Source organism: Aegilops tauschii, chromosome 2 (assembly GCF_002575655.3).
Source record: "Aegilops tauschii subsp. strangulata cultivar AL8/78 chromosome 2, Aet v6.0, whole genome shotgun sequence".
Classification (NCBI taxonomy): Eukaryota; Viridiplantae; Streptophyta; class Magnoliopsida; order Poales; family Poaceae; genus Aegilops; species Aegilops tauschii.
In genome coordinates this window covers 263,490,318-263,506,136 of record NC_053036.3, presented here as the reverse complement: position 1 = coordinate 263,506,136, position 15,819 = coordinate 263,490,318, and the positions used below count along the sequence as shown (strand labels likewise).

The 15,819-nt window shown below is 49.8% G+C and overlaps 1 protein-coding gene across 12 annotated transcripts in view; it reads right to left on the bottom strand.

Moving 5' to 3' along the window:
- LOC120973310 (calcium-dependent protein kinase 18) overlaps positions 1–15,819 on the bottom strand; it is a 63,803-nt gene that overhangs the window by 11,326 nt on the left and 36,658 nt on the right. For 4 of the 12 annotated variants that reach the window (XM_040398814.3, XM_040398817.3, XM_040398816.3 and 1 more), the window contains 3 exons: positions 13,000–13,115; positions 12,801–12,908; positions 4,628–4,690 (listed from right to left, as the gene is read on the bottom strand). In XM_040398814.3, coding sequence (XP_040254748.1) covers positions 4,628–4,690; positions 12,801–12,908; positions 13,000–13,115 — 287 coding nt within the window. Of the gene's footprint in view, positions 1–4,627; positions 4,691–4,906; positions 5,414–5,690; positions 12,729–12,800; positions 12,909–12,999; positions 13,116–15,819 lie in introns of those variants that run through there. The other 8 variants (XR_012202449.1, XR_012202451.1, XR_012202450.1 and 5 more) reach the window with 7 other exon arrangements.

Sequence of the window (15,819 nt, the reverse complement as noted above, 5' to 3'; positions counted from 1 at the left end):
TCTTATTTCATACGAAAAAACGTAAGAAAATGTATACTCGTCGTAAAAATTATTTTATATTACGTAAAGTTGCGAACGTAAAAATATACATAAAATGTGATATTTCTGGTCTTATAACTTATTTTTTTATTTTCTTATACCAAATTTTACATAGTGAATCAATATGAATGTAACTATTTGTATTCCAAACGTAATCTATTTATAAAGCGATCGTAAGATTACCTCGGATGAAGAATAACTTATTTTGCACCCTGGGTGATGAATAGTAACACTATATATATCCACGAGGCTCAAGCAATACAACGAACTATTTCACCAAATCCCTCTCTCCCTCCTAGCATGGTATTAGCCTAACCGATCCAAACCCTAGCCGCCGTCTTCGCTTCCGCTCCGCGTCGCGCCCGGGGCGGTCGGTCTTCATGATCGCCGCCAGGGGCCGCGCCGCCCGTACCTAGGGTTCATCCGTCGGTCGTGTTGACCGGTTGCTCTAGAGAGTCTTTTCCCGAGCCCTTACTCCGAGTTTTTTCGCCACTTCCCGGTCGTCTTAATCGGCGTTTTTTTTTTTGGTTTTCCAATCTAAGATTGGTTTGCGTCGCCCACCGATTGTCGACCTTTGCACGCCTTTACTCTGACTACGGCGTCGACTACACCGACCTCTGCTTCGACTGTGTGACTTGGCTTGGCGTGGTACGCGGCGTCCAAGCGGCGCCCGTCATCCGTCGTCCCGTCATCGCCTGTCGTTCCTATCTGATCGTGGCCTCCACCAACTCTCGCTCCACTCCAGGTCCGACACGGCATCCCAGGATTCACGCATGCTCACGGTGTATGAAGCTGCCCAGTCATCCGCGTGGCACGCGGCCAACCCACGCCGTCGCGCGCTCACTTGGGCGTGGTTGGCGTTGATGCGGCCGGCTGATGGTGTTAACTCGCTGGACCACATGTCCGTGCATGGCTCAAGTATGGTTGCGATATGTGGCTACTCGCACCTACGGGTTTCCACCAAGTTGCATACGGCCACGTTCATCCGACGCACGCCGTGCGGACACTTTAACTTCGCGGGCGTTTGGACTGATCATCCGAGTGTATGTTGAGTATATTGATTATTAGGAAAGCTAGAATAGCGTAGGATATTATTCTGCCTTGTCTTATACTCTAAGTTGATCATGTATTCATATATATATGCCCACGAGGCTCAAGCAATACAACAAACTATTTCACCAAATCCCTCTCTCCCTTCTAACAATAAGCTCTGCCTCGGTCCAATCCCAGTTCCTCGTATCTAGCAAGCCATTTATCAATTCGTCCTAGCTTAGCCTTCCTCTCCACCCTGCTGACCACCTCCGCTATCCAATTTCAGGAAAGAACGACCGAAAGCACAACTACATCGAACTCCGCCACTGCCCGTTCCTGTCTCCTCAAGTGTCGTCGCTCTGCTTGTCACCGGTAATTGTGGGTTGCCCCAAATGACCCCCGGGTCACACCAATAGCATACAAGACCAAGGTTGGAGGTGAAGGCCATGGTGGCATGAACCGGTATTGGGAAAGACTGGTGAGTCTGAGGCTAGACCGAGAGGTGTTCGTAAAGAAGTTTTTGGGCTTGGGGAGAGAAACATGACTCTGATAGGCAGGCCCGCATTCATATTAATGGTCAACACAAACCGCATTGCCTTTTACGTGACCATGACGGGTGGGCCAACGATGTCATAAATATGCTCAATGTTAGGCCACCCGGTTATCAAGGTTTTTTGTGAAAAAAATTAGAAAAACTGGTAGGTACCAGCGAAGAAAAAAAGGTTGTGTTTTTTGTACCCTAACGCCAATTGCGGTAGTTTTATGCTATTTATTTATTCCGATTCGAGGCGATGGTCCGACAATTGCGGGTGGCAGGGATGGAATGGACAATGACTATGCAACCTATCAGAGGCGGCGGATCCATCATGCTTCTCTCTCCTAGTCCATGTCGAAGGCGACCAAAGGTGAAGTGGAGCGGCGGCACGAGCTCAAGGACGAGCAATTGGTGACTTGCAGTGCGAGCCAACAATGACCTCAGTGACCCATCTCCGATGTCCCTCTCCCCGAACGAAGTGTCCTCGCTAGTAAGCCTACTCCTCGCGGTGACTTGCAGCAGTGGAAGCTCTGCCCCTTTTATAATGTCACACGATAGACTGTAGATTTTGTATTTGCTTTCAGAGTTTGGACAGCTGAATCAAACCCCAATCGAACACCTCTTGGATTTAGGATGAATTTTACCTTGTATCTTGTTCCATGTGATTGTTCATGTACCTTGTGGATCTTATGTGCTTGTTAGTCTAGTGGATGTGTGATTGGACTTGTTCTTGAGTGTTCCTCTTGTGATTTCTCCCTGTTTTCTCCTCATGTTCTTCCTGTTCTTCCTCAAATCCATCTTCAATTTGTGAACATCAGGACAAATCGGGGCACTTTGGCCCGTGCCCTACATCACTTCTGCTTGGTCAATGATGCTTCTATTGGACCCCTTGCCTATACGGGCCAGAGGGGTCCAATGATTCGATGCTGGCAGTGCCAGGCCTTGGATAATTTGACTTGCTAGCAAAGTGTTTGTGCTTTACTACGAAGCTATAAAAACGAGGAAGACCACCGACTTAGGATATCGTCAGAAGACGATCATATCATGTGGTTGCTGCCTGATTGATGACTAAAAAGAGAAGCGAAAATATAACGGAAGATTGTGAAGAATTTGTTGGAGGATATCGTCAGAAGACGATCATATCATGTGGTTGCTGCCTGATTGACGACTAAAAAGAGAAGCGAAAATATAACGGAAGATCGTGAAGAATTTGTCGCAGAATCTCAAGCGATCATAGGACGTCATATGTGCAAGATTTAAAGTGAGACAACATTTTCAATTCTAAAACATAGGAGAATGGGAATTGACAGAATTGGTCCAGACTTGGAAACTAAAGCCACATCCCTACCGCCGTTACACCCATAGCCCCTACTGCTACACAAACTGGACCAATTAATAAAGCTCGTGAATGCCAATTAAATTATCAGGTACTTTTGTTTCTTCTAACTATTTCTAATGTTCATGGGAAAATGATGTTGCCTAACTTAGATACTTTTGTATTGCATAGGAATGAAGGGCCTAACGTGGACAAGAGGGGTGAGCATTGAAGCATGATCAAGCATGGAGAGAAAGGCGCGCACGCAGGAAACAAGAATGGAGCTTCAAGTGGAGATTACATGACTTTGAAGCCGCCATGATGACGTATGAAGACTTGGACGGCCACCTCATGATTTTCGTCCATAGCCTTCTATAGGTGTTGCACCACCTTGTTTCTGTGCCAGGCCCGTGTAATTTTGAATCATGGGCTGTTTTTAGAGTTCGTATTGGTAGGGAAAACAACTTGGGATGGATTTTAGTCCCACCTTGTCAAGGGTGGACGAAATTCCCCTTTGTGTCTATAAATAGAGCCCTCAAGACTTCGTTTAGACTCGGCTTTTCTTTAGATAAAAGTTAGTCATAGCTACAACGTCGCGTACTTCGTTGGGGTCCAACGACCAGAACAATACAGCTTACGGAAACCCAACTTTCCTCAATAACCATTCATCTTTTATTCACAATATCCAGGTTACAAAATCTTAGTTCATGCTTGTTCATCGATTGTTTGCAGGAATTAGACATTCATGGTCAAGTTGATCGTGCTCCGGCGTGGTCAATAACCTCCGGAGTTGGTTTAGCGATTGCTAAGACACAACGTCATCGCACGTTTGTTGTCGGATCGTCAAAGTCGACTCCACCGAAATTGATAGCTACCATCTCATCAAAATATCGGGGCAACCTTGCCCTATCAGCATGATTTTGAGCTACATTTGCTACTTGTGTTTTTTACGAGAGTGTTGTGCTCACATGTAATAGTGTGTTTGTTTATTTGTGTTAAATCTGGCATGGGACTAAAAATACATTTGTTTATTTATGTCCCTTGAAAGGTTGCTAGCCCCGCAAAGTCATACACATACCCTACTTATGAGTAATCAGGTTACTCATGGGCGAGGATGGCGACCCATACCTACCCATTCAGGTCAGGTGCCCATGGCATATAACGCCATAGGTCAAAATGCCAGCTTTGGACCTCGTTGGCAATGGTCCCATGCAAAGAGTTAAAGTGTGCTTGAAACTCCAAATTTAACAACTCACTTATTAGAACTATTCAGGCTAAGAGAGAATGAAGTCAAACTGAATTGCTAGTTGCTACACACATAGCTCCATCCAGATGGTGGACATTAAAAAGAGAAGAGCTCCGCATGTGGTTATCTAGCGACTATGGTTATCCCATCACACCTTACATGCATAATTAACCAAAACCCAGCAGTTAAAACCATACATATTATTGTGTTATTCCATTTTCTTCTATACTTGTCCTTTTTCCCCTATTGGAAACCATTAATGTTGAAATATTTGAGAATCATTAGATAATGACTTCTTAGAAATCCATGAAAATTAATACCTTTGTAATAATTTTTAAAGAACTCTATGGAAGTTTTTATGCTCCTTTACAATGCATATACCCTGAGGAAACTCAGGAAAAATATGTAAATTCAAGACAGATAAAACAGTGGTAAGACGGATAAAATAGTGGTAACATACCGCCTCAACAATTTCAAGAACACGAGGACCCTTTAATCTCCATGGAACATCCTTTGCAAGAGCCTGCACATTACGTATTTTGCTAACACATCGGTCTTGATTATGAATATTTTACCTAGAACAAATAGGTTCCAACAAAAAACTGGAACCGCCTCGTAAATTTAGATGTACAAAAGATGTGCAAGGAAATCGTTTCTTTATTTTCAGAAGAGGAAAGGGTTTAGCATTTGCCCACAGGAAATAGAAACAAATCTTTAAAAATACATTAGCAAGTTCAGATAAATTTCGAGAATCAAAATACTTAATCAAATCGATTTACAATCGAAAGAACATGGTCCTTCGATTGGGAACATTGACAATGTGAGGTGACCACCTAGGTGCGTTTCTACGAGCATAAGGTACAATTCAAAAAACTCATTTCAAGGATAGCATTGTTATACTAGCACAATCCCCGTGCGTTGCTACAAAGCCTTAAAAAACGAGGACTTAGACCACCGGCTTAGAGCATCACCGATAGCTCATATACAACAACAACAAAGCATTTAGTTCCAAACAAGTTGGGGTAGGCTAGACGTGAAATCCACAAGATCTCGCAACCAACTCATGGTTCTGGCACATGGATAGCAAGCTTCCACGCACCATTGTCCATGGCTAGTTCTTTGGAGTAAAATTTGGGGCACCAAAAAGTGCTTTATAGGGCACGAGAAAGTGAGTGTCTCCAACAGCTGCCCTAAAATAGGGCAATCGAAACATCCAAACTGAAGATTGAACTTCAAATGTACATATCTGCATAGTTCCATAGTGAGATCAAATGCGGGCAGTCGATCTCCAAATTATGTATTACCTCCATCGCAAATTAGTTGTCTTAGATTTGTCTAGATATACAGATGTACCTAACACTAAAACGTGTAAGATGTATCTAGGCAAATCTAAGACAATTAATTCGGGACGGAGGGAGTGCAAATGTGTTTTTCTTGGGCACATATAATTCACTAGTTTTATTCACCCCGATTAACTACTACTTATCAGCTCGATGGATGAGGAGGTGGATCACATTCAGTACCTTGTGTTCCTTGGCGACAATTTATACAATTGCCATCCTCTTGATTAAGCCGCATGCGATTGGCATCTGACGACAAGCTAGAGGGATTAGCTGCCAGGTTATCTCCTACTTGGTGTAGCAATAATTTGACGAACTGAATCAGCGTTGATGAATCAGCTCATTTGATTCTGCATGAACTGAATCAGTGTTGCTTCAGATTGGGAGAAGGCAAAACGAGATCAGCGGTCAACGCATCTTCTCGTGCAGCCACACCTCGTCGGAGGCCGCCAGACGTGCGGGCGTTGGTGCTGCTGCAGCCTGGAGCTGGATCCGCGTGGGCTGAGGGGAGCTGGAGCTCGCCGCGGTCACCGCCTAAGACAAATCTGCAGCTTCACCTGCAGTTCACGCGGCCACATGGACGAGTGCGAGCCGCACAACTTGCTACTCCACCTGCAGCTTACGCGGACAATGTCGGCGTGCAAGGCCTCCGCCGTGCGTGGCGTGAGGCCGCTTGTTAGGTGCCCGATCTATTCACTCGTTGGATTGGGGATTACAGTCTCTATCTCACGACACACTTCCTCCGAAGGAGTTCTCTTGGAAAGAAAGAAAGAAGAAAAGGAAACGAAAGTGCCAGCCGTGCCGTTTCCTTCGCTGGAGCTTGCTTATAGAGCATTCATCCATTCAGGGCCCACGAACCGGCGACTCGGATGCTTGATCCTAGGTGGCCTGGCGATGACGCGCTCTCTCCCCTGATTGGTCGCCTGTAGCTGACTTGTTGCCGCCTTGTCAGCGCTGATCTTGTCCCGGGCTGCACCTGTATTTGGGACGCTGACATCCCCTGCCCCTTGAGAGCATGCTTGTCCCCAAGCTGCTACGAGAGGATAGCGGGCTTTGAGCGCGAGGGCGTCCTCCCACGTAGCGTCCAGGAGCTCTGAATCAGACCAGCGCACAAGATACTGCTCACGTCGTCCGGTAGGAGTTTGCCGCCAGCGCCTATCGAGCATCTCCACCGGAACCAGCTCTGCAGATCGAGGTACAGGCAAATTATCAGAGGCGTCCGTACCTGGCGTGAGGACCTGCCGCAGCTGAGAGACGTGGAACACCGGGTGAATCTTGGATTCCGGTGGCAGCTCCAACTCGTAAGCGACTGGGTTAATCTTGCGGATCACTTTGAAGGGACCAAAGTATTTGAAGGCAAGCTTGTGGTTGGCTCGGCGATGAACGGATGATTGCACATACGGTTGTAATTTGATGAAGACGGCATCCCCTACATTGAATTCTCTGTCCGTGCGCTTCTTGTCTGCTTGCACCTTCATGATGTGGCGAGCCCGATGCAGATGCTGCTTAAGGACCTGCTGCATTGTTTTTCTCTCCTCCAGCCAGTCCTTCAGGGCTGGGATTGTGCAAGTTGATGCTGCTTCGATTCCCCAATGCCTGGGTTCATGCCCATACAGTGCATGGAAGGGTGACATGTCCAGGGCAGAATGGTAACTGGAGTTGTACCAGAATTCCGCGAGAGAGAGGAACTGGCTCCAGTGATTTGGGCATGCATGGATGAAACATCGAAGATATATCTCAAGGCATTGATTCACCCGTTCTGACTGACCATCTGTCTGAGGACGGTACGGTGTGCTCATGTTGAGCTCTGAGCCGATGATGGAGAAAAGCTCACGCCAAAACTTGCTGGTAAAGACTGGATCCCGATCTGAGATGATGGCTTTGGGTAGCCCATGGAGCTTGTAAACGTTGTCCAGGTATGACAGGGCCACTTTTGCTGAGGTGAATGGGTGTTGGAGTGGCAAAAAATGAGCATACCGTGTGTATTTGTCTACAACGACCAGAATGCAGTTTGCTTTGCCCGATTGCGGAAGACCATCTATGAAATCCATAGTAACAACTTGCCAAGCACCCTCAGGCAGCGGAATTGGTTCGAGCAGACCCGGGTATTTGACCCGCTCCGGTTTTGCTTGCTGGCAGATTACACAACTCTGAACATATTGCTTGATGACCTGTTTCATTTTGGGCCAGGCAAACAGCCGCCGCAAACGCCTGTAGGTCACAGGGAAGCCTGAGTGACCACCGATTGTACTGTCATGGAAAGCGCGGAGAACTTTCTGTTGGATAGTAGGGGAGCCACCGAGCCACAATCTGTTTCTGAAGTATAACAGCCCCTCCGAAACAGAGAAACGCCCTTTGGGATCCTCTTGCTTGGAGAATTGTTCAAGGAGCTGGTTGGCGTGATTGTTGTCGCTGTAGCTTGCTCTGACATCGTCTATCCAAGCCGGTTGACGGACCGAGACGGCTAAAGCGCTTTCCTGAGCGTGACTGCGCCTGGACAGCGCATCTGCTGCATTGTTTGTGCTGCCTTGCCTGTAGGAAATCTTGTATCGTAGCCCGAGCAACTTGGTGAAAGCCTTTTGCTGCCATACCGTAGATAGACGTTGGTCATCGAGGTGAACCAAACTGCGCTGATCCGTGCGGATCAAGAACTCATCATGCTGCAGGTACGGCCGCCATTGCTCCACTGCCATGAGGATGGCCAAGCATTCTTTTTCATACGTCGATAGACCTCTGTGTTTAGGAGCGAGCGGCTTGCTCATGTAAGCGATTGGGTGCCCACCTTGTTGCAATACTGCCCCCACGCCCTAATCACAAGCATCCGTGTCAATGACAAACTGCTTGGTGAAGTCAGGTAGTTGCAAAACTGGTGCTGATACGAGGCTTTGCTGCAGGAGTGTGAATGCCCTGGCAGTCTCTGTCGTCCAGACAAACGGGTGGTTCTTCTTGAGTAGATTGAAAAGAGGTCTAGCGATGATGCCGAAATGCCTGACAAACTTTCGGTAGTAACCGGCCAATCCTAGGAAACTTTGCACTTCTTTGCTGTTGCGTGGGGTGGGCCAGGTCTTGATAGTTTCAATTTTGCTCAGGTCTGTGGAGACACCATGTTCATCGATCACATGCCCCAGGTAGGCAATCTGGCGCTGCCCGAAAGCACACTTGGACTGCTTCACGTGCCACTGGTCTCGTCGTAGCAACTGCATCACTTGTCTCAAGTCTTCCACATGCTGAGCCAGAGTCTTACTGAAGACTAAGGTGTCGTCGAAGAACAGAATGACACAGACTCTCAACAGAGGTTGCAATGTGCAGTTGATAGCTCCGATGAACGTGGAAGGTCCAGCTGCTAATCCAAATGACAAGACGAGGAACTCCCAATGACCAGAGTGTGTGGTGAATGCCGTTTTGTACTCCTCTCCTTCTGCCAGCCGTATTTGGTGGTAGCCTGCGCGCAGATCCAACTTAGAGAACCATTTGGCACCTACCAATTTGTCGAGGAGTTCATCGATAATGGGCACTGGGTACTTGCTGACAATTGTCATGGCGTTCAAGCATCTATAGTCCACACACAATCGCCATGTGCCATCTTTCTTTTTAACGAGCAGTGCTGGAGAGGAAAAGGGGCTGGTGCTCTCTCTGATGACACCGGCATCCAGCAGTTCCTTGACCTGACGCTCAATTTCGTTCTTGAGCTCCGGTTTGTGGCGATACGATCGCATGTTAACAGGCTGAGCCCCCTCCATGAGTGGGGTCCTATGATCACAAGCACGCCGTGGAGGTAGTCCCTTGGGTGCTTCAAAGACATCCGTATACTGCTCCAATACTCTGAGGATTTCCACCGGTATCGCTTCCTCTGATGCACCAGTTTCGCTCACTGCATTCAAGTGAACCACATAAGCTACCGAGCCTTGTTTGCATGCTGATAGGAGCTCTTGAGATGAAATAGCAGAGCACTGATGTTGACTGTTAGACACTGCCTGAAGTTCCACTGCTCCTCGGTCTGTGTTGACTGTCATGTGCTGCTCCTCCCAATCGATATGCATAGGGCTGTGCTTCTTCAGCCAGTCCATGCCCAAGATGGCGTCGTATGCACCCAAAGAAATCAATTTGAAGTCAGTAACAAACTCATGCCCTTGTGATGTCCAGGAACAATCAGGAATGAAAATGTTGCAGACTAGTATTGCGCCATCCCCCATCCGCCACTTTGACCCTACAGGTTTTGTTCAGTTTACAGACTCCATGCAACTTGGTGGCCAGGCGATGATCAACAAAAGATGAGGAGCTGCCTAAATCCACCAACAGTGAGACTTCTTGCCCCTGAATCCAAGCATGTAACTGCATCACCCCTGGGCCGGCAGATCCATCCACTGCATGTTTCGATATCGTGCATAGGTTATCATCATCTCTGTCAGCGTGCTCCTGTTGGGCATCCCCTGACATTTCTTCTGTAGCAAATAAGGCCAGGAGTTCTTCGACCACATGCATCTGGACAGTGGCTGGGCAGGTGTGATCCTTACCCCAGCGTTCTCCACACTTAAAACAGAGCCCACGAGCACGCCTGAAAGTGCGAAGTGCAGAGATCTTGGAACTGTCTGAATTTGCTCTTGCTGCTTCAATGCCGCGACGATCTTCAGCACCAGTAGGTGGGACTGTTGTTCGCGTTGTACTGGTGGCTGGGAGCAGCGTGCTTGGCAGAGAGGCACGCGCCGGTGGGGTTCGCATGTGTTGAGTGCGCCCGAACACTTCACCATCTGCAACTTCCTACTGGAGCAGTGCCAGAGAACAAGCTGTATCGAGATCGGGTGGTCTCTGAATGAGCACGACCGCCCGAATGTCCGCATGCAGACCCTCGATGAAGCGTGTAAGAAAGAAGTAATGATGTGTCAGTTCCGAGTATGAAATCATATGATTCATCAGTGTTTCAAATCTCTATAAAATCAGCTACTGAACTAGTCTGATGAATAGAGTAAAATTGTCTGATAAGCAACTGGTGTTTATCATGGCCGAACCGCGTGCACAGCAGCACTGTGAAGGATTCCCAATTGAGACCAGCGATTTTGCGCTGCACTGACTGCAACCAAATCGCGGCGGCACCCGAAAAATTCAGGATCGCCATTGGAACCCAATAGGAGTCGTGCACTATGAACATCTGAAAATACTGTTCACACAGTGTTTTCCAGAGTTGTGGGTTCTCTCCGACCAAGACCGGGAAAGTCATCGGCGGTGGTGCTTGCCCGAGTGATGCTAGCACTTGTGATGACAGCGGAGATGGAAATTGAGACGGAATCACAACCGTACCCGTGACCGGGGGAGACGCCGGTGACTCAGGGGTCACCGACGAAGTCCCCCCGGTGTGTAGTGGTGCGCCGTGGCCTGATTGCCTATGGCTGTCGCTCGCGGCCGCGAAAGGAGATGCGGGCGGCGGGGATCCACTTGATGGAGCGGTCGCCGTTGAGGCGGCTTGTAGGGCCGCAACAGAGAGCTCCAGTTTCGCGAACCTCGCCTCGAGCTCCGGCTTCCAGGCGGCCAGCGAGTCGATCCTCGCGGTCTGCGCGTCGAGGCCCTCGATGATGGAGTCGTACTTGGCGTCGGCCGCGGCGGCGCGGTCGTTGGCGTTGGAATCCAGACGATCGAGGTAGGCGCGCAGCTCCGGATCCATGGTGGCGATGAGATGCTCCCGCGCCTGCTTCCGGCGGCGCGTGTCCAGCATGACAGAGTTGATGGCGGCGGCGGCGGGGGAAGGGTAGTAAGCGGCGGCGAGGGAAGGGTGGTAGGTGGCTTATCTGATACTACGATGTTAGGTGCCCGATCTATTCACTCGTTGGATTGGGGATTACAGTCTCTATCTCACGATACACTTCCTCCGAAGGAGTTCTCTTGAAAAGAAAGAAAGAAAGAAAGAAAGAAGAAAAGGAAACAAAAGTGCCGGCCGTGCCGTTTGCCGTGATCCCAGCCAGGATGTCCTTTCCTTCGCTGGAGCTTGCTTATATAGCATTCATCCATTCAGGGCCCACGAACCGGCGACTCGGATGCTTGATCCTAGGTGGCCTGGCGATGACGCGCTCTCTCCCCCGATTGGTCGCCTGTAGCTGACTTGTTGCCACCTTGTCAGCGCTGATCTTGTCCCGGGCTGCACCTGTATTTGGGACGCTGACACCGCTGCATCGGGGGATGTGGCAGAAGGGCATTGGCTGCACCGGGACTTTCTGCTGCGCCGCAGCGGACGGGTGCTTGCGGGCAGAGCCGACGGGATTGATTCACGCATGCTCCCGCGCCACACGCAGGCGGAGGAGCTCGCCGGGGCGGCGGGGATGGCCAGTGGCGGAGGGGAATCGGTAGGGGAGGCCGAGGGGGAGCCGGGCCAGTGAGGGGCAAAGCGGGGAGGCGTCGGAGCTAGCCGGAATCGGCTGGCGGGATTGAGTCACGCACGCTCCCGCGCCGCGCGCAGGAGGGAGCACGGGCGAAGGAGCTCGCCGGGGCGGCAGGGATGGCCAGTGGCGGATGGGAATCGGTAGGGGAAGCTGAGGGGCAGCCGGGCCGGTGAGGAGGCGGGGAGGCGTCGGAGCTAGCCGGAATCAGCTGGCAACGGCGACGGCAGAGAGGGGGCCGAGAGGAGTGTGCGACTGGAGGAACTTTAAATTGGCGGTTGGGGCTGCACGCGCAACTCGTTCCATTTTGTGGCAGCAGCCGAAGTGCTTTATATTTGCAGCACTTGGTGCTGTTTTTTTGGCTGCCCAAAAGAATTTGGAGCAAATTTTACAACAAGGGCAGCTGTTGGAGCAGCGATTTTGGCCCCAAATGCCCTAAAAATCGATTATGCCCTATTATAGGGCAGCTATTGGAGATGCTCTTAGGAGATCATCAAAAGGCATTGGTGTCTTGCTGCTGTTGCACTATTCAAGATCAAAAGAGAGCACAAATATAACGAAAGATCTCTCTGCAGTTGATGTATAATTGGAAGAAATTGGATGGGAAGAGAAACTAAAACCAAGAGCATGATTTTGAGTTCTGAGTCACATTTCTGCATTTGCTACTTGTGTTTCTCACAAGACTGGTGCTCACATTAAATTAGTATAGTGTATTTGTTTATTTGTGGTAGGTCTGACATGTGAGTAAAAGTGCATTTGTTTATTTATATCTCTTCGAAGGTTCTAGTCCCATGTGTGTAAAAGTGCATTTGTTTATTTGTGTTGGTCCTACATGAACTCGCCCACCAACTCCAACCTTTATAAGTAGGAAGAAAAGATATTAGTAAAACAGTCAAGTAATGAAGCAAAAAATACCAACAATATCTACCTGCTTCAGTTCTTCCAGGCTAATCGTTCCACTCTTGTCAATATCAATGGCATTGAACTGGTCACGAAGATCAGACAGTTCTTCTGGATTTAATGTAGATGCTAATGCCTACAAGTTGTAGAAATTCATCTGAGTTGTCTGTGTCACGCCTTCCAGAGTCATGCACAATATCTCAGACTAATCTGGCATCCCAACTTACCCTTAAAGCAAACTGTTTGAAACGACTGTATTTCACAAACTGTCGCATATTATGCAATACTGATATGTCCAGGGGTATTTCAGATGCCTGCCCTCCTTCTCTGACCCATTCATGTGCTGAAGAACAGAACATTAGCACAGTATAAACAAATAAACATTATGGTATATACCAAGGTATGAAATACTCCCTCCGTCCCAAAATTCTTGTCTTAGATTTATCTAAATACGGATGTATCAAGTCACGTTTTAGTATTAGATACATCCGTATGTAGACGAATCTAAGACAAGAATTTTGGGACGGAGGGAGTAGCATGTTTGTATTTTATCGCAACCAGAGAGGTTCAATTTATGTGCTGAGTCATTAACGAATTACATGTTGGTCCTACATCGACCATATCTAATCATGATAATCAGCAAAAGCTACTTCTACATAAAAAGAAAATATAATCATGCTATTTTATACGTGCATAGACCAGTGCTACCAAATAAGTACAAAAACAACAACAATCAAAAGCGAACACGATAGTAAGAATCCAATAGCACTGGATGTGCAACTAGCTGATTGCACGACATCGTAACCAAAAACACCACCACCAGAAGTTATGAAATACAGGAATTAACTAACAGTACCAAAGCCATCTTTCGATGCAATCATGACTGCTGAATAAGAGTTTGACAAGGTGGAATCCCCCCATTACTTCTTAATTGGTCTAAGGGTATTATCTGTATGTCCTCTTGAATATGATTCATATGAAAGTATCCAGCAATCAAGAGAGTTCACATGATTGAGCTCAAGTAACAGGTGTTGCGCCTCCAGGCCACGGCCCGTGCGCTCACGAGCTGGAGCGCCCGCACAATCGGTGGCATCCGCCTCAAGCTCGCAATCTCGCGGGAGCTGATCTTGAGATTTGACAAGGCGCAAGAGGACAGGGCCCTCACCCTGATGAACGATGGCTACACTCCCAACTGAAGATATCCTACCTTGGGCTTGCCTCCCTGGAACGTACCATTGCTCGCCAACGGGCACGTATTGCCTCGCTGAAGGACGGAGACGCGAACAGCTCCTTCTTCCACCGGCAGAGCACCTACCGTCGGCAGAAGAACACGATCCACGCTATCACCATGGATGACCGTGTGCTCTCCGACCACGATGACATCGCAGACGCGGCCTTCGCCCACTTCGACACCTTGCTGGGCACCGCCGTCGACCGCGACTGCTCGCTGAACCTTGACGACCTCATCGAGCCAGCCGATGACCTTCTCGACCTTGAGGCGCCTTTCGGTGCCGAGGAGATTTGGCACGCCGTCCAACGGCTGCCCGCGCACAAGGCGCCCGGTCCCGACGGCTTCACGGCTGAGTTCATCAAGGCATGCTGGCCCATGGTGCGGCAGGATTTCGCGGACGTATTCCAGCAGCTCTACGACATGCGCGGGCGGGGCTTCGCCCGCCTCAACCAGGCACTGCTCGCCCTGCTCCCGAAGCGCGCCGACGCCGCCAGCTTCGGGGACTACAGGCCCATAAGCCTCATCCACCTCGTCGCCAAGGTGTTCGCGAAACTTCTCTCGCTACGCCTCGACCCAAAGCTGGATCGCCTCGTCAGCGACAACTAGAACGTGTTTACCCCCGGGCGCAGCCTTCATGATAACTTCATTCTGGTCAAGCAATCAGCACGCCTGCTCCACCAACTTACGCCCACCTTTACAAGAGCTCAGTTCTAAGATTGTTTGCGCGCAGGCACCACTACTATTCTGTCTTTTCACGGCACCAAGAGCCCTCCTCAAGCTTGGCCTGGCAAAAGCTTTCAACTCGATCTCTTGGTCATTCGTCCTCGAGGTCCTGCAACGCTACGGTTTTGGCGCGCGCTTCCGGGAGTGGCTGGCCATATTGCTATCCTCGGCGGGCACTCGGGTGCTCATCAATGGCGCTCCAGGGCCCCCGGTCTAGCACCGTTGCAGCTTCCGGCAAGGCGACCCGCTGTCCCCGCAGCTCTTTGTCCTTGCCGTCGACATCCTCGGCCGGCTCATCAATCGGACAACCTCACTTGGGATACTACAGCAACTCCACCCACAGCGGCCGGTCCCAGCCATCTCGCTGTACGCAGATGATGTTGTGCTGTTTTGTCATCCATCGCCCACCGAGATCGTCGCGGTCAAGGAAATCCTCCAACTATTTGGCCGCGCCTCCAGACTCCACGTCAACTACACCAAGAGCACGGCTACCCTCATTCACTGCGACAGCGACGCGGCAACCGCGGGTCGATCTCGTTCGCTGCCGAGCTCCCCATCACCTACCTGGGAATTCCCCTCACGGTTCGGCGACCCACTGCCGCGCAACTGCAACCGCTCGTGGACAAGGTGCGGGGCCAGCTGCCATCCTGGAAAGCGAGGCTCATGAACAAGGCAAGGCGCCTCGCAACGGTGAAATCTGTCCTCTGCGCGATCCCCATCTACCAGCTGCTGGTCTTCACGCCACCTATAAAAACCATCAAGCAGCTTGAGAAGATTGAAGTAGGGTTCTTGTGGGCTGGCCGTGAGGCGGCCAATGGCGGCAACTGCCATGTCAACTGGCGCCGGACATGCCGCCCCATCGAGCTCGGAGGCCTCGGAATTCCAGACCTGGAGCGCACCGGGCTGGCGTTGCGCCTTCGATGGTTATGGCTGAGCCGCACTGACCAAACCAGGGCATGGAGCGGCCTTGGCTTGCAGTTCTCTGCGGACGAGTGGGCACTGTTCTTCGCCTGCACCCAGACGGTCCTGGGCAACAGCCATACAACCCTATTCTGGGATGACCGGTGGATCAATGGCCGCGCCATCAGCGAGA